The 24,466-nt window shown below is 35.3% G+C and overlaps 1 protein-coding gene across 5 annotated transcripts in view; it reads right to left on the minus strand.

The window, feature by feature from the left end:
* Nucleotides 1–22,051, minus strand: part of LOC121367840 — a 36,659-nt gene extending 14,608 nt beyond the window's left edge. The window contains exons 1-2 of one of the 5 annotated variants that reach the window (XM_041492252.1): nucleotides 21,863–22,051; nucleotides 10,157–10,240 (exon numbers count right to left, since the gene is read on the minus strand). Coding sequence is in view for 2 of the 5 variants with exons in the window: in XM_041492246.1 (XP_041348180.1) it covers nucleotides 2,235–2,281 (47 nt within the window). In the remaining 3 variants the exon portion in view is untranslated. Of the gene's footprint in view, nucleotides 1–2,234; nucleotides 2,368–8,169; nucleotides 8,241–10,156; nucleotides 10,241–21,862 lie in introns of those variants that run through there. The other 4 variants (XM_041492246.1, XM_041492253.1, XM_041492247.1 and 1 more) reach the window with 4 other exon arrangements.
* Nucleotides 22,052–24,466: the final 2,415 nt, after the last annotated feature.

Here is a 24,466-nt window from a genome sequence, read left to right on the forward strand (position 1 = left end):
TTGTCTTTAAACAAATATTCCTTTCTTTTGCTTACTTGGATAGATGACTGTTATATGCCTTTAATACTCTTAGGTATAATTATGGGCTACAATTTTTGTATTGTTTTGTATTTTTGCCCGAATCTGGATAACATCATTGATTCACGTTTTCTTTACTAATAAACAGCTATATAGTGTTCCAAACAAATCACTATGCTCTTTTACATGGAATACAACTAATATTTTGAGTGGAATGATGGAAATACATGGTTAAAAAGTTTTCAGGCAATGCTGTAGACAATACTTGTGTTACAACTCCTAAATTACTTTTAATAACTCAATACTTCCTTACATATTCACTTCAACATGAAAATCTGTGGAGTAATCATATTAGCCGAGGTAATAACTTAGAATAGGTAATCACGCAACTTATAACCCATTAAACTAAACCTGTCTTGTGAAAAGGTCACGGTCACAGGTTCTATTAACAAAAATTTACTGGATGTGCAATGTGCATACTCAGAATCTCAACTAGTGTTATTTTATGCTTTGTTCTCTCCAAGCAGATGTCCCAAACAGGTTGAGCCTTTGAAGTCAGATTCCATTTATACTGATATGTGATCAATAACAGTAATAGAATGCACCTACATTAAAATATAGAAGGTCATTACTTTATTTTGTTCTGGGCGATGCATTTTCAAAGTGCTACAGTATAGTTTAATTACCTGCTAAAAAAATGAAACATTTGTGGATAGACTTCAAAAAAGATACAAAGAAAACATTACATCTAGGTGTGGCTGCCTTCTTAATTTCAAGATGCCAATCACGTTTCAGGTAATATATGCCAGAGATGTATTTCGTAAATGCATTCCATTTCACACATACGGAGAAATAAATTCCATTGTCAGCCAAAAATAAACTTCTGCATTTTGCTTTGGGATTTTCGATTTTCTTTTCCTTTTTTCATCTACCTGTATAGCATTGCTTTCTTTACCACCTATTGACATTTAATTGAAAACAGAAATAAAAATACACAAAGTTATGAAACTACATGCAGTGCAGCAGCCATGATGACATTCCCTTTCTTCAAAACACTATAGTCTTAACCAAATTCTTTTAAACTTCACACAATAGCCCTGAGGATCTGTTACCCAGATGATGTTTGTGGGGTGGTAGGCTTTTATATCAAGGGCTGGGTTATATAAAAAAAACCTATATATTTTCAGCCCAGTGCAGCTTGAAAATGGTTGCTTATAGGTGAGGGCTTCTGTAAATGTAGTGGTAAAACTCATTCAAAGTACATGATTACTCCAATTATTTTTAACAGATTTTCATTTTGTTTTTACAAAACTCTTAGGGCCTAATTTACGAAGCTTGTTTTTCTTACACGAAGGTGTTTAAACATTGCAAATGTATGTAGTTATACGTGTGTAAGACATAAACAGGTGTTTAAGCACTGCAAATGTATGTAGTTATACGTGTGTAAGACATAAACAGGTGTTTAAGCACTGCAAATGTATGTAGTTATACGTGTGTAAGACATAAACAGGTGTTTAAGCACTGCAAATGTATGTCGTTATACGTGTGTAAGACATAAACAGGTGTTTAAGCACTGCAAATGTATGTCGTGATACGTGTAAGACATAAACAGGTGTTTAAGCACTGCAAATGTAGTCATGTGTGTAAGACATAAACAGGTGTTTAAGCACTGCAAATGTATGTAGTTATATGTGTAAGACATAAACAGGTGTTTAAGCACTGCAAATGTATGTAGTTATACGTGTGTAAGACATAAACAGGTGTTTAAGCACTGCAAATGTATGTAGTTATACGTGTGTAAGACATAAACAGGTGTTTAAGCACTGCAAATGTAGTCATGTGTGTAAGACATAAACAGGTGTTTAAGCACTGCAAATGTATGTAGTTATATGTGTAAGACATAAACAGGTGTTTAAGCACTGCAAATGTAGTCATGTGTGTAAGACATAAACAGGTGTTTAAGCACTGCAAATGTATGTAGTTATACGTGTGTAAGACATAAACAGGTGTTTAAGCACTGCAAATGTATGTAGTTATACGTGTGTAAGACATAAACAGGCGTTGTAAATTCGGCCTTTATAATACAGGGTGTTCCACTTATGATCAGAGAATTTTAAAATTCAACTTCTAAGCAACAAATACGACGGCCATCTAATTCCATAAACTCTGAGATTTTCATGTCAACAAATCTCAAAAGAACATAAAATTGATCATACAATGTGTTTTTGTTGCAGGCAGAATGATGACATTGTTCCCACATCATTGATTAAGGCAATGTCCTCCACCCTACTACTGGAACATTCACCATTGGTTTTTCAACAGACTTCATCTGAGGCCTTCCACACATGCCTATTCAAAACATTTTAAAACTGTTATATAACCAGATAACAAAATGCAAAGTATATGCTATAATTACTGAAATTGGATCAGTCTAACAACAGTACGTTTTGGAGTGGGTTTCAAGTTTTAATGGTAATATACTAATACGGCAGTGTTTCCCTCTCCCTCCCCCTCTCAATCATCCTCTTCTTGGAGATCTAACACACACTCAAGTTATCCAGTTTTTATAACGCTCATTTTCTTTAACGACACCACTAGAGCACATTGATTAATCAACCATCAGCTATTTGGATGTCAAATATTTGGTAATTCTGACTCATAGTCATCAGAGGAAACCCGCTACATTTTTCCATTAGCAGCAAGGAATCTTTAATATGAATTTTCCCACAAACAGGACAGCGCATATCACAACCGTTGACCAGTTGTTGTGCACTAGTTGGAATGAAAAAAACAACAATCAGTTAAATGGATCCACCGAGGTGGTTCAATCTTGCGAAGCAAGCACCTCAGACGAGCACTCAACCAACTGAGCTAAATCCCACCCTCCAGTTTTCAATGCATATTCATAAAATGGGTCAGTTATTAACTGATTTATTAATGTACTTGATATTATCTTCTTCAAATCAGACTTCGAAATCACATGAAAATCTATATCCATTTATATTTATCTTGAGAATGGATCCTGCTATACATCAAAGTATTTCATACGTGCATTTTTGGTGTTTGTAAAGATTACTTTCAGTCTTATTAGATTAAGTTCTGCGAAATAGCTTCACACCATAAGCATTATAATAACAGTAATTAGAAGGATAGATCTATCATTCTGAATGGCTGTAAAGCTCAGTATTGTGGTCAGGGCAGTCGCCAGACAAAATTTGATGTCGTTAGAAATGTAGAAGTGTTTTATTTAACAATGCACTCAACACATTTTATTTATGGTTATATGGCATCAGACATATGGTTAAGGACCATACAGATATTGAGAGAGGAAACCCGCTGTTGCCACTTTATGGGCTACTCTTTTTGAATGGCAGCAAAGGATCTTTTATATGCACCATCCCACACACAAGCTAGTACATACCACGGCCTTTGATATACCAGTTGTGATGCACTGGCTGGAACGAGAAATAGCCCAATGGGCCCCATCGACAGGGATCGATCCCACACCGACGGCGCATCGAGCGAGTGCCTTACAACTGGGCTACATCCCGCCCCTCTTTAAGTCTTATGATGGATCACAGATGGAAGATGGATCACAGAAATAAAACAATATGGATGTAATGGAAAAGTATAACTTAAAGATTGATGTGAGATCTGACCGATCATTAGTATAATTTCTATAGGCCTGGGCCCACATTTTCTAAGCTATCTTAGCACTATAATATCATAAAACCATTGTAGACTACGACGTCACTGTGGCTTGTGTTGTAGCGACATTATAGCCTACGATGGTTTTACAATATTGTAGCACTAAGACAGCTTCAAAAATCTGTAGCCTGGTTCGTACAAACATTATAGCCTACAATGGTTTTACGATAAGTTCAGCTGAACTCTCCCTAGCACTCCAGATAACGGAATAAAGGGTCCCTTGCACAGACTGAAGAGATACCATATCACCGACACTCTAGTTTTCTATACAATAGATTATTTTTTCGTCTGTCTTTTTTTTTTGGGGGGGGGGGGGGGGGGGGGGGGTGCGAGATGTAGCCAAGTGGTACAGCGCTTGCTCAATGTGCGGTCGGTGTGGGATTGATGGTGGCCCATTGGGTTATTTCTCATTCCAGCCAGTGCACCATGACTGGTATATCAAAGGCTGTGGTATGTACTACCCTGTCTGTGGGATGGTGCATATAAAAGATCCCTTGCTGCTAATCGAAAAGAGTAGCCCATGAAGTGGCAACAGTGGGTTTCTTCTCTGAATATCTGTGTGGTCCTTAACCATATGTTTAACGCCATATAACCGTAAATACAATGTGTTGAGTGCGTTGTCAAATAAAACATTTCTTTCTTTAATTCTTTGTCTTTTTTTTTTTACTCCAAAACAAGTATTTGCCAAAACATACTGTTGAGGTCAGAAGGTACAGATAAAATTCCAGTTTTGTATTTAGAAATAATGAGATAATGTCAAATTCTTGACAAGTTAGCAGCTCAACAGTCACATTAGGCTGTGTTTGTAATCAGAGTGAGAGATAACTTCCTACTAATGTGGAAACTAAACTATTTTCAGGTGTTTCTTCCTCACGCAGAGTTTATGGTTTAACATTTAATATTTTTCACCCCACACTGAGAAACAATTCTAGCTGATATCATAACTATTTATAAATCTGCTTCACCCTGACAAGCATATCAGCTTGTTTTGAGAATGTGCTGGTGTTTGCTAAAATTAAACATTATAAGGTACATATTTAAACCTGTTGAAACATCCACCACTATTAAACAGCTACCTGTCTTAAAGGGATACCTAACCATTCCCTCCAACAATTTAAGAAGTTATTCATAAACTACAGGCTGCTAAAGTTGCATCAATATAAATTACTAATATAAAAAAAATAATGAAATAAACCAGAATTCTGCAGAATTAAATGTCTTGCCTTTCATAAATGTATTCATTTTCACTGACAATTACATACATAAATGGTCATCTCAATGCATGATAAAAAAAACCCATATCAAAATCAAAACCACAAAATTAAACTTTAAAAAAAAAAAAAAAAAAAATTTTAAATTAAACAAATTTCACATGCATTTTCATGAACATCCATAGATGCAACTATAAACCAAATTTCACTTACAATCACAAATGCAAGATTTTTTTTTTTTTTTTTTTTTTTTTTAAATAAATATCAGCAGGTACCACGAAATTTGCATGAAATGCTTTTTTAGTTTAAAAGTCCCTATTTCGACCAGCTTCAAGCTCTTTTTGTTATTTTAGGCTATGTATGGCCTAATTATAATTAATTCAATTTTTTACAAACACATTGGTGAGAACATCGTTAGTTATTTATATCATACACCAATAACACAGATGTATGTTATCAATTTAAAGACATACGACTGGCTACTCTTAGGTGTTGACCAGGCTTATAAAACTTTTTGAGCCTAGACTCAGGACGCAAATAAGAGTGAGACTTTAATGCCCTGGCAACACCATACACATTGTGACATCATTTGAGATCGAGTTTAAGGTTTTATCAACACAGGCCCAGGTTCCTACAGCCTTATCCAATAAAAAAAAAAAGCACAATCAAAATCAATAACACTTTGGCATAAAAGTTAAAGGCATACTGTCACAGATTTAAGGACCTTATTTATCTAAAAATGGATAATAAATGAAAATTACATTAATGTTTGGAAACCAAATCTAGCTATCGCAGCACGTTAACTGAACCATGATGGAGTGAAATCCATGTCAACACTCTCAGTAATATTAGGTTTTGAATTATGGACCATTGCCATAATTCAATTATTTTTATGAAATATCATTAATAAGTGGAGTATGGTGGTAACATAGATGGTTGAATAAAGTACTTTTAGGGACAAATCAATTCCCCCCCCCCCCCCACCCACCCACCCACCCAGGTAATGCTTTGTAAGGCCATTTATTAGGTCAGTGGTCTGTGACAATATGCCTTTAAGCTACAATTGATTACTTTGTGATGCATAAATTAGCTACAAGTGCAAGAGTCATAATGAATGTTAGTTGGAATTTTTTTTTTTTATTATTTTAAACATGTATTTTAGTATTATTATTTTATTTTATATTTATATTTTTGGGGGGGATATTATGTAAGAAATAAAATACTACATATATATAATTTGTCATCGAACTTGTTTATTTTAAAACAACTGGTAAAATAAATGTTATATCTAACAGTCAACCATGCAGTATTCTATATTTAGCTAAGAATATATGCACTACCGGTACTCCCCATGACTGTTATAACTGCTACCTTCTACAACACTATTATCCAAATAGTTGATGTTTGTGTTCGGGTATCGTTAAACATTCATTCATTCATTCATTCATTCATTCGTTCATTCATTCGTTTATTCCTTCCAGATTATTACACTAAAGATTGAATTAGGAACACCATCAATACTACATCACATCAGAAAATATCCAGTCACAGTTAATTTGCAAATCCACACATTGCTGTCAGAACAAATGACAGCTATATATATATATTACGGTTTCTCTTTACTTCGTTATAACTGATATGTACAGACACAAACAACAGGAGTTTGTGTAATATGTCTGGAAGGCATAACACACATAACAAACATTTCTGTTATGTTGGCAGAGTTCTTGTCTTTCTACAAAAAACGCTGGATGTCATCTTTGTAATATATTAAAACAACACACTTTCTAAGCTTTAAGCAAAACTTATCTCAACAAAAACATTTTTCGACAAATAAACAGCAGTGACGTATGCCGAGTTTTATAGCTGGTATATGTAATCTTTACAACTATTTCACAAAGCAATCTTATGATAGTCATAAGTTCTCCTTTAATGATACAAAATCTTCTATGCAAAGAAGGAAGGAAGGAAATGTTTTATTTAACGACACACTCAACACATTTTATTTACGGTTATATGGTGTCGTACATATGGTTATGGACCACACAGATATTGAGATAGGAAACCCGCTGTCGCCACTTCATGGGCTACTCTTTTCGATTAGCAGCAAGGGATCTTTTATATGCACCATCCCACAGTCAGGATAGCACATACCACAGCCTTTGATATACCAGTCGTGGTGCACTGGCTGGAACGAGAAATAGCCCAACTGGCCCACCAACGGGGATCGCTCCTAGACCCACCGTGCATCACTGAGCGCTTTACCACTGGGCTACGTCCCACCCCTCTATGCAAAGAGGTTTAATAGTATGTTAGTTACCAACTATATCTGAGATATATGTACTGGTATTGGACATCCATGCAGTAACTTTCACATACTTTCATCAGAAGGTTGCATGGTCTAACAGGTTTTCAGTAAATGTTGAGTTTAAAAAAGGTATTATGTGTGCATTAGATCCATATTAACACAAATGAGTTTGTATCCTTCTTAGAATGAATGAATGAGTTGTTAAAACTCGCTCTGGGTGGGAACCGGTACCGGGCTGCGAACCCTGTACCTACCAGCCTTGTATCTGATGGCTTAACCACGACACTACTGATGCCGGTAACAATGTTGTAATCACAAAGAAAACTAGCCCACTGAAGGATTAAAAAATCCACATAGGCAGCCTAAAATGCTATTTGAAGAAAACAATTATCTTGCATTATTCATAGAGATTAAGAATACAATACATCATTAAGTACAATGAAAGAAGTATTACAAATCAAGACTAACAAAATAAAACAAATAATTTTTCTTACAGTACGTAACAGTATTTGTGCAAAACCTTTGTGACATTATGCAATTATATATATATATATATATATATTACACAATGCACCTGAAACAAAAATGAATGAATGAATGAATGAATGAATGAATTAATTAATTAATGTTTAACGACACCCCGCACAAAATTAAAGATCGGCTATTAGGTGTCAAACGAAGGTAAGTATACTGGTATATCAATATGTGACCTGAAACAGGTAAGCTAATACAAGTAAACTAATAACAAGATACGACACAGTCAAGTATGACAATATTTTTTTGAAAAATAAACTTGAGAATCTCACCTACAATAGATGCATGTGTACTGCCACAGGATTAACTCAAGAACGCATTAATATACCACATAAATATATACATGTAAAGCTTGAGATTCATAGCATTTTTTAACAATACTTAACTCACCTATAGAAAGTATTGACATCTAACACAGGCCTAGGATTAAGTCAATGAGCCCCACCTCAAATGAATATACATGTAATTGTTTAGCATTAATTTCCTACTCTGTTGTTAGCAGGTCTGGCAGATACTGTGAGTTCTCATTCCTCCCCAAGGTATCCAGCAAGCAGGAGGCAGAGATAGATTGAGAGGAATCTAATGATCTTATCTAAAAATACAACAGATGTCAGCCATACTAAAAACAACAACAAAAGAAACACCACAGGAAGAATGAATGAATGAATGAATGTTTAACGACACCCCAGCACGAAAAATACATCGGCTGTTGGGTGTCAAACTATGGTGAATTGAAAACTAAAGTGATGAGCAACATCAATACTAAAAATTCACCAGTTAAACAAAAACACAGTGTAAAGAACTGTGCAAAAACACAAATATCACAGATAGATACGGACTTTTACTCAATGTGTGCTGTACTGGCCATTCTCAAAGAGAATGTTACACCCCTGCACCACGGTGAGGTTACAGCACGTGCAGGGGCACCACAAGAAGAAAAAAACACAATAATAATAACAAAAACAATACAAAATTTATTTATTTTTAAATAAATTAATAAATAAATTAATAATAATAATAAATTAATAAATAATACATAGTAAACTAATTAATTAAAATAAATTACTTAAAATAAATAAATAAATAAAAAAATGTTTTAAAATTTAAAAAGTAAATAAAAGAATGTCCATTGAGAACATCTCAATATTATACTGTTTGATCAATCAGCCAATATTTACAAAAAAAGAAAAAATATTAGGTGCTAAACAGTTAATTGTGACATGTTTAGTTTGTTTTGTGTAACACCACCACTAGAGAACATAGATTTATTAATCATCGACTACTGGATGGCAATGATAGAGAGGAAACCTGCAACATGTTTCCATTAGCAAAGGATCTTTTATATGCACCATCCCACAGACAGGATAGCACATACCACAGCCTTTGACATAACAGTTGTAATGCATTACCGGCCTCGGTGGCGTCGTGGTTAAGTCATCGGACTACAGGCTGGTAGGTACAGGGTTCAGAACCTGGTACCAGCTCCAAAACAGAGCGAGTTCTTAAGGGCTCAATGGGTAGGTGTAAGACCACTACATCTCACTAACCAATTAACAACTAACCCACTGTCCTGGACAGACAGCCCAAATGGCTGAGGTGTGTGCTCAGAAAAGCATGCTTGAACCTTAATTGGATACAAGAATGAAAATAAGTTGAAATGTTTTAAATGTAATGCATTTGCCGAAACGAGAAATAGCCCAATGGTGCCAAGACCGACCATGCAAATAAAATAAATAAATAAACAAACAAACAAATAAATATTTTAAAATTAAAAGAAAAGAAGTAAAGAAATTGTTTATTAAGAACACCTCACTAAACTATTAGACAATATTTTTGTTAAAGAAAATTATACCAGGTGCTGATCACGGTTAACTGTGACATGGTCTAAAGTTAGAAATGAAATGCACTGATGCTATTCTGATGCTATGTAGCAGAGATCTTTTTTCTTTTTTCTTCAGACAGAATAGCACATACCATGGCTTTTGATACATTAGTCATAAAAAGCTGGTTAAAACAGGGATTAACCCAACTGAAATAATGTTACTGTAATCAAACTAACTTTAAAATGTATATATTTTGTGCCATGATAATCAATGTTGAGCTCAAGAAATAAATGTTCAAGTATACAATTCCAATCGTACTCATCACTAACCACTTCTCATCCCAGCCATTACATCACAACTGGTGTCTGCTCTCCTGTACATGTACGTGGGATGGTGCATATAAAAGATCCCTTGTTACCAATGGAAAAATTTACCGGGTTTCCTCTCTAAGACTGTGTGTCAAAATTACCAAATGTTTTACATCCAACAGCCGATGATTAATAAATCAATGTGCTCTTGTGGTGTTGTTAAACAAATAAACTTTCATCACTAACCTGATTGTCTGTCCAAGACCGGGGTTAACTAATTTTTAGTTGTTCATGGTTAAGAAAAGTGAAGTCTTACATCTCCTCACTGAGCTGCAAAGTTAATGTTTGGTTTCTTTTATGACACGACTAGAGCAAACTGGAAGGAAGGAAATGTTTTATTTGACGATAAATTCAACACATTTTATTTAGTTATATGGCGTTGGACATATGGTTAAGGACCACACAGATATTGAGAGAGGAAACCCGCTGTCACCACTTCATGGACTACTCTTTTCGATTAGCAGCAAGGGATCTTTTATATGCACTATCCCACAGACAGGGTAGTACATACCACAGCCTTTGATATACCAGTCATGGTGTACTGGCTGAAGCGAGAAATAGCCCAATGGGTCCACCGAATGGGATCAATCCCAGACCGACCGCGCATCAAGCGAGAGAGCAAACTGATTAATTGATCATCAGCTATTGGATGTCAAACATTTGGTACTTTTGAGACAGTCTTCAGACGAAACATGTTTAATTTTTGCTATTAGTAGCAATGCTAATGGACCTTTTATATGCACCTTCCCACAGAAAGGACAGCACATGCCTTTAATATACCAGTAGTGGAGCATTGCCTGGGACAAAGAAAACAAATAACAGGTCCACCAAGGAGGTTTGATCCTACAACCCAAGAACTCACTCGGGGCTGGATCCAGTTTGGAGATTTAAACACAACACTTGTCAGACTTAAGTGGATCACTTGACCCTTAAACCAGAGGCTGGTGACTTCCATTCATAATGAAGGAAATGTTTTATTTAACGATGCACTCATTAAATTTTATTTACGGTTATATGGCGTCAGACATATGGTTAAGGACTACACAGATATTGAGGGAGGAAACTCCCTGTCGCCACTTCATGGGCTACTCTTTTCGATTAGCAGCAAGGGATCTTTTATATTCACATTCCATAGACTGGATACCATTCATAACGAAATAAATAAATAAAATGTGTTGAGTGTGTTGTTAAATAAAACATTTCCTTCCTTCCATTCACGTTAAACTTTATCTTACTAGTACCTGGCATGATTTTCATCAGGCAAGAAAAAAAAAAAGACAGGTTGAACATCATACATAATATATTGAAACAAAAATGAAAAAAATACTTTTGAGTTGGACTAAATGTGACCCAGCAATGTATTAAAACATTAGTTTTCTGTAGTATTCATTTGGGTACAGAGAACACAGCACCAAAAGAGAATGGATTTTCATTACTTTATAGAACCCAAACATCATAAGATCAGGATGAGAAAGTCGATTTACAATCAATGACGTGTGACCCTCTAAAACTTGCACATCTCTATATGGATTGTGGAAGCAGGAAGTTGATGCCATTGCTGTCCATGCAAGCATCTAACGACCTCTTACACATAACACCTAGCATAGTGTTCTTGTTGGTATGTTGGACCCTGCTGTTGGCTTATTATCCTAGCCAAATCCATTACTTATTCATTCATTCATTTCAACTTATTTTCGTGCTTATATTCAATTAAGGTTCAAGCATACTGTCCTGGACACACACCGCAGTTAGTGAGAAAGAAGAGGGTGCAGTGGTCTTACACCCACCCACGGTGTCATTAAAACTTGCTCTGGATGGGAGCCAGTACTGGGCTGCGAACCCATTACCTACCAGCCTCATGTCCAATGGCTTAACCTCGACTACACTAAAATCCATTGTTTCAGTACATGATTTCTGGAAGATGTAAAACAAGTAGATTTCATAGGTGGAATGAAGGCCACATACCCCAAAAAAAGAAAAAAAAACCTACTGAATGTATTTAGTTTTTACTCTCTTTTTTTCATTCATTGCTGTTTAGTACAGTTTAGTGAAAATTACGCTACAGATTTTAATCGTATTCACAAAATACCATTATCTTTACAATTTGTTAGATACATTTTTAAACTTGTAAAACTCAGTTTATAGTGATTTTTTGAACTAACAAATGTAAAAATAAAAATAATGATCAACTCAGTAATGATAGACTTTTTCATGTTTGCCTCGCTGAATGTCTTCTCCATCCAGAGTACTTCGTTGTGTAATAGTCACTCTTAAGATCAATTTACCAAACAAACCCAACCTCCATGTTTTAATATTAAATGTACTCTGAAATATTGCTGGACAGAATTTTACCAGGAAAGTATAATCACACAAAACCTCTTTATAAAAGCAGCATCTATTACAGGGCTCGAACGACGGCACCAATGGCAATTGCTGTTGTTAAGATATAAAGTGCCATAGCTAGAGAGCATCAATGACAGCACATGGTGAACATTATGTGCCAATATTTAACATTTACACATTTGAAAAATGTCTACATACAACAAAATAACCTTTCAGTCATGTTTACATGCCACAAAAGGAACTTCTGAAAACTTCTGGCAATTCTTTTGAAAATTGCTGTGGGAGACAAATTCTTAAGTTTGAGCCCTGATTATCAGACATATCGGTAGTATGGTATGGAGAAAAATTCAACGACAGCATGGCTACTGTTAAAATTGTTTAACAGCAAGACATCTCCTTTGACAGGAGAGTACATACCACAACCTTTCTGATATGCAAAGCTGAAATTACTTTGAAAGGAAATTCCAGAAAATGTTACATTACTGCAAGTATAGGAAGAGTTTTTAAACAAAGAGGTTTTTAATTCCTGTATCTATCATTAGTTGAATTATCCAATTACTAACCCATTGTACATCAAGCTTAAAGTTAAAGTTAAAGTTTGTTTTGTTTAACGACATCACTTGAGCACACTGATTTTAGTAATCATCGGCTATTTGATGTCAAACATTTGTTAATTCTGACTCAGTCATCAGAGGAAACCCGCTACATTTTTCCTAATGCAGCAAGGAGTCTTTTATATGCACCATCCCAGTTATTCCATTAGAAGCAAGGGATATTTTATATGCACCATCCCACAGGCAGGATAGCACATACCAGCCTTTTATATACCAGTTGTGGTGTACAGACTTGAACAAGAAATAGCCCAATAGGCCTACACATGGGAATCGAGCCAGCAATCTAGTAATTAACTACCTAAAATTACCACATCCAAACATAAGCTTATCTCCGTTTTTTATACAGCCATTCAGGCCACACCATGAAGATGCCAATCTTTTTTCTCTTTTTTTTTTGTAATTTATTTTAATTTAAATGGACTATCTAGAGTTTTCCATCCCAGCAAGATTGCATTTTCACTCTATTATACTTATCTTTGTTTGACACCCAATATGCAATCTGTATTTTTTGTACTCGAGTGTTGTTAAACATTAATTCATTCATTCATCTCCCTCTAATAAAATAGGCACACACCTAGCTAGTGTAAGGCACACATTAAGTAAATAAGAACCACACACTTTTCTTTGTTTAATTCAGACCAAGACACATACTGCTTTTTTTCTGTTTTTAATTTTTTTTTTTTTTATCTCAACATGTATTAAATATAAAACTTTATACAGATAAATACCTTTGGAATGACCTTTGCCCAATTTGTTTCAAATTTCATTTGGCCATTGTTTGAAGTAACAAGCATTTTGAGAGTACTGCTAAAGCAATACATGTCCCCTACCGGGCCTAACAATTTTTTGTATCTCCTAAATTCAAGGGCCATAACTCTGAAAAGTGGATATTTCACAACGAAAACTTAACTTGATCTGTAAAGCTATATACAAATAATAAAGCTATATACAAAATTTCATCTTGATATCTCCAGGCATATCTAAGTTCAAAGGCCATAACTGCATCAAAAATGGGTAAATCACCATGAAAGTCAAATTTGATCTGTAATAGTATATGATAATATATGATGTATATGATGTGCACAAAATTTCAGTTCAATATCTAAAGGTCTTTTGAAAACAAAGTCTGGAAAACAAATTTTCACATCTCCTAAGTTCAAGGGCCATAACTCCATCAAAAATGGGTAAACAGTCGTGAAAGTCAAACGCGATCTGTAACAGTACATGATGAAACTATACACAAAATATCAGCGTAATATCTCAAAGCTTTCTGCAAAAGACATCCGGAAAACATGTGGGACAGATGGACAGACGGACGGACGGACAGACGGAGATGAAACCTATAGTCCCCTCTGATTGGACCAGTAGGGGACTAATAAATTTGTACTTACAAAGGCAAAACTTGTCTGAAATAAATTATTTGCTTATTAGTATTTCTGTACATGTTAATTTTTTTAAACGTGCTGTATTGGCCATCTAATGTTTTCTTTAATATAGCAGTATTTAACACGCACAAAACAAAAAAAGCTGTTACACCCCTGCACTGCGGTGTGATTCAGCATTTACAGGGGAAGAGCTTCTTTAGTAAAGTTTGTAAGATTGGCAAACATTTATTTATGAAACCAAAATAACATTATACATAACTGTTTGCAAATCAGCCAGTATACAAATCCCAGTTATTAATAAATCAATGTGCTAGTGTGGTGTCATTAAACAAAACTAACACATGTTGTTTGAAACTAACAACAGTTTGACGTTAATACAATGTTCATCAGTGGCAGCAGGTGTCGTGTACATTTTACTGTCTTCGTTGAACACAGGTTTATTAAAACTGCACTCAAGCTTGAATAAATGTTCCATTATGTGTTATCATATGGTAACTGAATGGCCTCTATGGTGTCGAGGTGAAGCCACCGGACTTAAAGGGATATTCCCGAGTTTGCTGCAATTTTTAAGATGTTATTGACCAACAGACTTTTTATCGATTGTAATTACATATTAAAATATTAGTGGCTGTATATTAAACGTTTTTCTTATCATTCTAGTATTTGTACTAGGTTAAATTTTATTTTATTTCCTAAATGTTTGTTTTTTTACATATGAAATTATTCAAAGACAAAATCCAGTTTAGGCTTCTTACAAATATTAAGATAACCAGAAACACACTGAATATACAGACACTGATATTCTAAACAAGAAAATATATTTAATATGTAAGTTTAATATTTTATTAGACAGAAACATCTTACCATGCAGCAAACTCAGGAATGTCAATTTAAGGTTGGTAGGTATTGGGTTCATATCCTGGTACCAGTTCCCACCCATAGCCAGTTTAACAACTCTGTTGGTAGGTGTAAGGCCACTAATCACTAACCAGTGGTCGCCTTGGTCAAGAAAAAACCCGCCACATTGTTTTTAAAAATTTGCTATTTTCAGATTATTGTAGCCACTTTAAAAAATAAATCTCCACATTTATTTTACATAACAATCTATAACAAAACATGTCCTTTTGTACTTTTATATGTATTACATCAAATACATGGCTGATATACTGTATAAACATTTCAAGCACATTCATCTCAAAATTATTACTTTTTAATATAACAATTAATTATAAAGCTTTTTAAAAAATGTGTGTATCCAGGATCCTGTAGGCTTTTTGTTTCAATTACATTCACCATCCATGGGTCCACATAAAATGCTGTGTGTATATACCCTTTCAAACTACATATTAGTGTGTGGGGTCGTGACTCTGGATGCTAATTTTGAATGGTTCGACAGAAATATAATGGTTGGAATTTTTTGGTAAATTTACCCCCAACGACTATCCAATAATAAGATTTACTACCAATAATATTTTTGATTCAGAATTATACAAAGGGTTATATCGCATTGTGTTTCATGCAGGTCAACAGTAAAATGCCACATTCGTCAAGCTTGATTGGCAATTCTTTTATTTTGCCATGAGAGTGAACAAGAAAAGGGCATACTATCAAATGCATCTCGTCAGAATCTGATGTCAAGTGCTCTGACAATATGCAATGTGCTCAGGTGTCTGGTGCTGGATTATGTTTATATAACAATGAGCAGAAATCTACATGTAGCAATAAACAAAGAACAATAAAACGAATTCATGCATTATTTGTCCAATCGGAGATTCGATAACGTGTCCAGACAGATCAGAAGATTAGATAATGGTTGAAATTATTCTTTGTTACTGGACACCTAAAACTCCATTGTAAGCTCGTATTATTAAAAAAAAAATTATTAAAAAAAGCAATCACTATAGACGTTCGCCACATTGATTATTTTGTCCCCATTTTTAAATTTTTATTGCAATTGGCGATTGTGGCGAATGACAGGCCAAACTCTACTAACAAACTAATCACTATCCCACTGTCCTTGACAGACAGCCCAGGTATCGGATATGTGTGTCCAGGACAGGGTGTTTTAACCTTAATTAAATATAAGCACGAAACTAAGTATAAACCAATACAATATGGTAACCAGGGACTAACTTTAATACCGTCAAAATTGGAATTTAAAATATGTTAGCATTATATATCTTAGGATTTTCATCATTTATGTATAAGACGTATCATCGACAAACAGACGTATATTTAAGGTAATTCTACTAACATTGTCATTTATACATATTAAAAACAAGATACTGCCTAGAACAGATAATGACAAGTAGATAGGTCTAGACTGCGAAAATGGTAATTTTTAAAAGAAAAAAGATACAAAATAATTCCGACCAAATAAAACCAAATAAAAATTATTTTATATCTAAATTAAAAAAGGAAAGGAAATGTTAAATGCTTATACATGTAATTACCTGCATCAAACGACACAATCCATTTACAAAGTTGTATGATGATGCCCCAATATCTAAAACAAAGCAGCTGCTGCAAGTGTATGTAATACTTGAAATTTTAAATAATTCAAAGTCCTCTGATGACAATTGGTCACATTTTAAGACTTAATGTAAAACTATTGATTGCAATAATCACAAAGAATGCATTCAGATGTGCAATTCAAATGACAAGATTTGCAAGGCCAAAATGCATTTCTTTTACTGACAGTAATTTTGCAACATTTTGCAATGAGATAATTTCACTAGCAAAATATTAAAATTTCAGTGCTTTTATATCACTTTTTAAAGAGCTGTTGATAGCAAGGAAGAAAGAAATGTTTTATTTAACGATGCACTAAACACATTTTATTTACGGTTATATGGCATCGGTGTTGATAGCAAGATGCCACAATGAATTTCAAAGTTTTTATTGTTTAAATAATGACCACTCTCAGTTAGCTCCACCCTATTGCTGGAATGCTTTGTCTAACGGATATCTCTCTCTAGGTTTGTTCACATCAGTCCTTGTCTTTTGAAAAACAAAGGCGAGTGAAAAATCGCACACCTCAAAACGCTTAGGCAAGTGAAAAATCACTCTCATCAAAATGCTAAGGCAAGTGAAAACCAAGCATTATTAATCTATGAAGTAACTGGTACATGTAAATGCAGAGACATATGTTGCAAAAATGAACTAATAAACCAATAATGTTTTCTTCTAATTTTATGTTGTTCGGTTCATTAGTGTAATCTGACTTCTTTTCCCTTTCAGGAATGGAGTTATAATTTATTAAAACGTTTCAGAAGTAGTACTATAGAAATATAATTATATGTAGGCCTATACACTGATGCAGACAATTTGATTTTTGAATTATAATATGTACTATTCAGATGATTTGATGCACACAATTATATATATACCTCTTCAGTGTTAGATGGTTTGATGAACGTGCAACTAAACATATATAGGAATCAACTTGTCTTGAATTTCATTATTATGTACAACGAACATGATTAGGATAGTTGGGATGGGAAAAAACCCCACTGGTTCCAAGGTGGTTCATGAACTACGACCCAAGCATCTCAGGTGTGCACTACCGACTCACATTATTAAAACTTTTTTTTTTTAAATAACTCGTGAAACATAGCCTACAATTACTTCAATTGATAGTGTTGGTTGGGACAGACATTCACGTGGCATTTTTAATTCAACAGTTACACAACCAGTCTCCCTCCCTCAACATTTTGTTACGTCTTTGATCTAGAATGGCCCCAATGTTGATAAATAATATAGAAAGTCTGACAAAATCTGTCATTATAAAGGATTTTATTCCAAATGTGGGATGCCATAATAAAGATAATTAAAAAAACAACAACATAATTTTAAACACCATCATCAATGCTTTAAAAGTTGTCAAGTAGACCAGCGTGTGCATGCAGAATTCCAAGAGTAAAAATAATCTGACCCCAATAGCTCTAATTGGTCAATATGCCACAGAGTACTGCGCATCAAATCATCTTCCAGTCACATGGTCTGTGACTTTCTAACAAATGAAACAAAAATTAAATAATCGGCAATGATCACTGATTATTGTTTACTATAGTGTGTACATATATAAATAAAATATGCATATTCATCAACCTCTGGCTGAAATACAAATATTTAAAATCAGGTTGTTTTTTTTTTTGTTGTTTTTTTTTGGGGGGGGGTGTTATTAAAAAAAAGGACAAATAATAGATGTAAACAAATACCTAGGCTTATTCCTACATACCTATTATCATATCTTTTCCTTCTTTTTATTATTCCGTCTAAATTTCATTTAAAAAAAATATATTTTTTTTAAAAAAGGATAAAATTACACGACTGCCATTTTCGGGATCTCATGTAAGCTTTGTAGGCTAACAGTTATGAACTAATCGAGACAATTTTACTGACTTCGCTGAATTCCATAACGAATTCATTTGTGCAGGCTACAGAAGCCACTATTTAATTTAATCCCTTTTCTCTTTTTGTCATAACTATATGAACTATATCAGACGTTGTGATCTATTATCTTACAAAAGTGGACTGTTTCTAATTAATAATAAATTAAATGGACAAAGAAGTATAGCATAAATAAGTACCAGTTAAATAAAATATTAAAATCTTGCATGGACGCTACCGTTCTCGTAAAAAAAAAAATCAGGTATTATTAAAGGGATCCTTCTATAAGCTACATTATTTTAGGTGCGCTGTTTGTTAAGTGTAACGTGCGTTATTTTTCACACTCGCCAGATTGAAAATGCGTGCGCTGTACGAGCGCGATGACACCCGCGCACCTTAAAAGGCAAGGTCTGTCACATCATAAAAATCAACAGTGTGTCACGTTGTTGGTAAAATGGCCCAGTAAACAACACACTAAATTAATCAAATTAATACCTTTATTTAATTAATTTAGAATTTGTCTGGGGAAACCACAATAAACAACATAGAAAAGAACTTAAAATATAGCCTGCCATAATTACTAGAAAACAAGGGTATAACTAATTTTTAAGATGCTGTACCTCTTTTTAAAATAAAGTTTATATGTTTTTTTATGAAAGCCTTGGAGTGTCTTGGGGTATTTTAGGGCATCTTGGTGGTATTTTGAGGTGTGTTGGCGCATCTTGGGGCATTTTGGGGTATCTTCGGGGAGGGGGGGGGTGTTGGGATATTTTGGGGCGTCTTGGTTTATCTTGGGGTATATCGTGGTATCTTGGAAGTGTCTTGGGTTATATTGTAGGTGTCTTGGGATATATTGGAGGTGTATTGGGATATATCGGTGGTGTCTTGGGGTATATTGGAGTTGTCTTGGGCTATACTGGAGGTGTCTTGGGGTATATTGGAAGTGTCCTGGGGTATCTTGGCGGTGTCTTGGGGTATATTGGAGGCGTCCTGGGGTATCTTGGAGGTGTCTTGGGGTATACTGGAGGTGTCTTGGGATATCTTAGAGGTATATTGGAGGCGTCTTGGGGTATCTTGGAGGTGTCCTGGGGTATACTGGAGGTGTCTTGGGGTATCTTAGAGGTATATTGGAGGTGTCTTGGGGTATATCAGGGTATATTGGAGGTGTCTTGGGTGTATTGGATGTGTCTTGGCCAGGGGTATATCGGAGATCTTGGAGGTGTCTTGGGGTATATTGGAGGCATCTTGGTGTATCTTGGAGCTATATTGGAGGTGTCTTGGGGTATATCAGAGTATCTTGGAATGGTCTTAGGGTATATTAGAGGTGTCTTGGGGTATCTTGGAGGTATCTCGGAGGTGTCTTGGGGTATACTAGAGATGTCTGGGTATATTGGAGGTGTCTCGGGGTATATTGGAGGTGTCTTGGAGGCCAGCCTGATACAAATCCTAGATCTATGTTATTATGACTTAAGCTGTCCACATGATCCACTCAAAGAATCCTAAGAAACAGAGACTTGCAGTCTCTCAGACAGACAGGGCTATCACCAACAGGCCAGTGTAATAGTAGGTATGCGAGAATCGGCCCCAGGCATCGCATATGCTTAGGTCAAATACCTGGTTTCTGGGTTGATCGCAGTGCCGCGGGCAGTGGAAATGCTGTACTTTCAAGTGCATTTTCTGGGTCGTGGGCGCAAGGTTGAAAATCTACACTTATACTGATGACATAGGTTATATTTTCAGCAGTTGCCTCGTCTTCGATTTATTTCCATAAGATTCCTAGAAGTTTCACAAATCGTCTGTTAAAAGTTCGGTATACATAACCAATAAAAAATGCCTCCGATTTACCGAAAAGCGAGTAAAGACTCTTTTCAAACTTATATAGACCTGTAGTATGTGTTCTTTTCTACCTTTATGTGGATTTTCAAGACAATCCTACATACAGCCACTGATTTATACCAGCAGCAGGATCGGGTGTTCAAGCCGTTGATGGGCAGTTTTGTCAACAAACCTTCGATAATCAACCTCAAAATAATGATGGTTAATCTCATTGGAATTCTTCAAATTGTAATCAGAATAGTTTATTAACAAGCAAAGATGACTTTGATATGCATTTCATTGAAATTTGGGATTTAATAATGCCGATGGTTAATGATTTTGTCTGGCATGTTTTGTTCTAAAAGTGTGCATGCGACCCGAAATTAGGTCACATGACCCAAATGCTGCCACCTGATTGGTCCACTACTGTTTACATGTTGAAATTAGCCATGTGCTCAGTGTTTATTTTCTACATATGGTTTATTTTCATCAGTTTTGATGTTCGTTTTATATATTTTGTGGTAAGTCTCTAAAGTTTCGCCATTATTTCAATTTGGGAAAGATTGCTGGATCCTGTACTCACTTGATGCACATTTTATTGGAATTATTTCCTTAATGGTTTTTTTTGCATGCATTGCTATGCTCAGTAATTCAGTAATGTTATTGTTCAAGTGAGAATAGACCCATCTGATAGAACTTTTTGATAGCTGTCTGCTGGTGCAGGTTTTGTTGAAATATTCCAAATATTAAGGAAGTTATGGGCATTTTTCAGAATGGGACTACCTCTATTTACCGGGTAATTAAGTAGGTAATTAATTAATTATTAGTGAATTAAAATGACTGATATTGTGATAAGATGATTTTATGAGGCAATAACCCATCTCTTAGTGGTGGGAGTCTTTCTTAACAATGATACAGATGAAGGGTTGTATGGCATTTTGATGCACATTTTTAAAGAAAATGGTCAGTGTTTCTTTGTTTTACATGTAAATCCATTGACGAAAACCACCCTAAATTAGGCGACTTCAAAATACCATAGCACCCTCAATATTTATCCTATCATCACAATTCAAAGATCATTTTAAATGTCTTTTCTAGCTCTTTCCAATGATACCAATTGCACTGCAATCAACTGAATATGTAATAGCAGTGGTTTTGTGAATCATCCATTGAATCCCGATGATCACCCAAGGGAACATTTCTTCAGTTGTGAGGTGTGTTTGTGGGGTTGGGTTCTGGGGTTAAACCTGCCCCAGCTTAATGCGAATTTTCTTTTGATTATAAGAATTCGTGGCGTGTAGCCAATAAGGATCGGCATCAATAAAACTGAGTAATGGAAATACCTGAACTTCGAAAACAGGTGTACCATAGTGTTGGAAGCCAGTTGAATAAAGATTAATAATGATTAATAGTTCTTATTTGACATCATAATTTCGAGAATCTTACGGGTGTTTTGCGATTTGCAGATGTAGATCTGTGAGTTTACAGTTTCTGTCACAAATAGATTTATTGGCCACGCGTTTGGGCCTACTTTCGTCAAATTTTAATTTTAGTAGAGCTAAAGGGCCAATCAGATTCGTTTTTACAAAATTAATGTATTAATTAGAAATTATGGAAGGACTTTCCTTTGGCACTGTCACTAACCCTAACCCTAACCCTAACTCTATTTATGAACAGTATTTATAATGCTCTTTATACGTGACATTGCCAAAGGAAAGTCCTGCCGAAATTATGCATTAATTTTGGTTAAATGTAGGATTTTAGACATGACATCGTGCTCATTACTTTTTTTTTTTTTTTTTTTAATTTTTTTATGACAAGGTGGCGTGACGTCATCGCATATTTTAAAGGTACACGTTCCCCTATTACTATACAAGTAGCCTATTTTGTATAGAAAGAAAGAAATGTTTTATTTAACGACGCACTCAACACATTTTATTTACGGTTATATGGCGTCAGACATATGGTTAAAGACCACACAGAGTTTGAGAGGAAACCCGCTGTCGCCACTACATGGGCTACTCTTTCCGATTAGCCTTGCGGAGCACTCACTCCGTTTGGAATCGGTATCTGGATTAAAAATCCCATGCCTCGACTGGGATCCGAATCAGTACCTACCAGCCTGTAGACCTATGGCCTAACCACGACGCCACCGAGGCCGGTGTATTTTGTATAGTGTCCGGTGTAAACGGAATGCAAGTCCGTAGGAACAGTTGTCTGCCCGGACTTATCTACTAGGAATGCAGGTCCTAGGTCTAATATACCTTGTAATGCAAGTCCTAGGTCTTACGTTCCTTGGAATGCTGGTCTGATTGCCAGGATATCAAGTCCGGGCCGGACTTGCATTCCTAGACAATCACAATTTAAGTTCGGCGGTACACATAAAAATTAAATTTAATGTAACCAAAATAAAAAGCAGTTTCTTTTCTGGTTTATTTAATTAACTTAGGATACTGGCGTCTCCCTTTATTTAAATATTTTCTATTTATTCCAATATTTTCCATTTATATCATTTTCAAGAGTATGTACACATTTTGTTGACCTTATTACATGAGCAGAACCAAGGTCTTTATTCATTGCGTGTTGCTCCAACTAATAAATGTTTAAACATTTAAAAGTAATGTTTGAACACTCAAAAACATTTTTCATAATTCGAAGCATGTTACATGTATAAATTAGTACTGGCAAATAAGTATAACTTGCCTATATTATATACCAACAGAATTATCTGTTAGACATTATATACTGATATTTAATAATAATAATAATAATAATAATAATAATTCAACTATAAAAATGTGATATTTGCGTTATATAAATTATCTTTTTATTTTATACTTTTAAGATTTCATATTGCTGAGTTTGTACAATAAAAATAAACCAGATATGAAAGTCCGGGTAGGACTATGGTTCCTAAGCTACGGAGGTCCGATAGGACTACTGTTCCTAGGAGCCGAGGTCCTATGGATTTCGGTTCCCACGGATCTGAGTTCCTTTTACACTGGTACACTCATTGCAACCAATCACACCACTGATGTTTTGATATTCAATAGATCAACAACAACAGAAGTAGATGAAGCTGATGCGGGAGCTGGACGTAGCGTTCGCTTAATGCGCGTTCGATCTGAGATCGATCCCCGTCGATGGGTACATTGGGCTATTTCTTGTTCCAGCCAAAGCACCACGACGGGTATGGTATGAGATTCTGTTTTGGGATGGTGCATATAGAAGATCCCTTGCTACTAATGGAAAAAAATGTAGCGGGTTTCTTCTCTAAGACTATTTGTCAAAATTACCAAATGTCTGACATCCAATAGCCAATGAATAACGAATCGTTGTGCTCTAGTGGTGTCGTTAAAAAAATAACTGAAGCAGAATCGAATTCTTTTTCTTTCTTTTTTCTTCTTCTTTTGTACACCCAATTGAAAAAAAAAATCTGTATAAATTGTGTTGGAGTGTCGATCGTTAAACTTTCATTTCATTTCAACTATTTTCGTGCTTAAATCCAATTCAGGTTCAAGCATGCTGTCCTGGGCACACACATCAGCTATCTGGCCCGGGCTGTTTGACCAGGACAGTGGGTTAGTTGTTAGTGATTAGTGGGGGTGGGTGGGAGTCGGTACCGGGTTGCGAACCCTGTACCTACCAGCCTTATGTCCAATGGTTAACCACGACACCACCGAGGCCGGTTAATAGTTCAACATTCAATTCAATTCATTGATTCAATTCACTGATTCAATTCAATTCTGGGACTTTTTTTTACTTTTTTTTTATCATTTTATAAAACTGTCGTGGTTAAACACAAACACACACACACACACACACAGAGAGAGAGAGAGAGAGAGAGAGAGAGAGAGAGAGAGAGAGAGAGAGAGAGAGAGAGGGGGGCGAGAGAGGAGAGAGAGAGGAGAGAGGAATGACTGATGGGGGTCCGTCTCTTTTGAGAG

This window comes from Gigantopelta aegis, chromosome 3 (genome assembly GCF_016097555.1).
Source record: "Gigantopelta aegis isolate Gae_Host chromosome 3, Gae_host_genome, whole genome shotgun sequence".
NCBI lineage: Eukaryota > Metazoa > Mollusca > Gastropoda > Neomphalida > Peltospiridae > Gigantopelta > Gigantopelta aegis.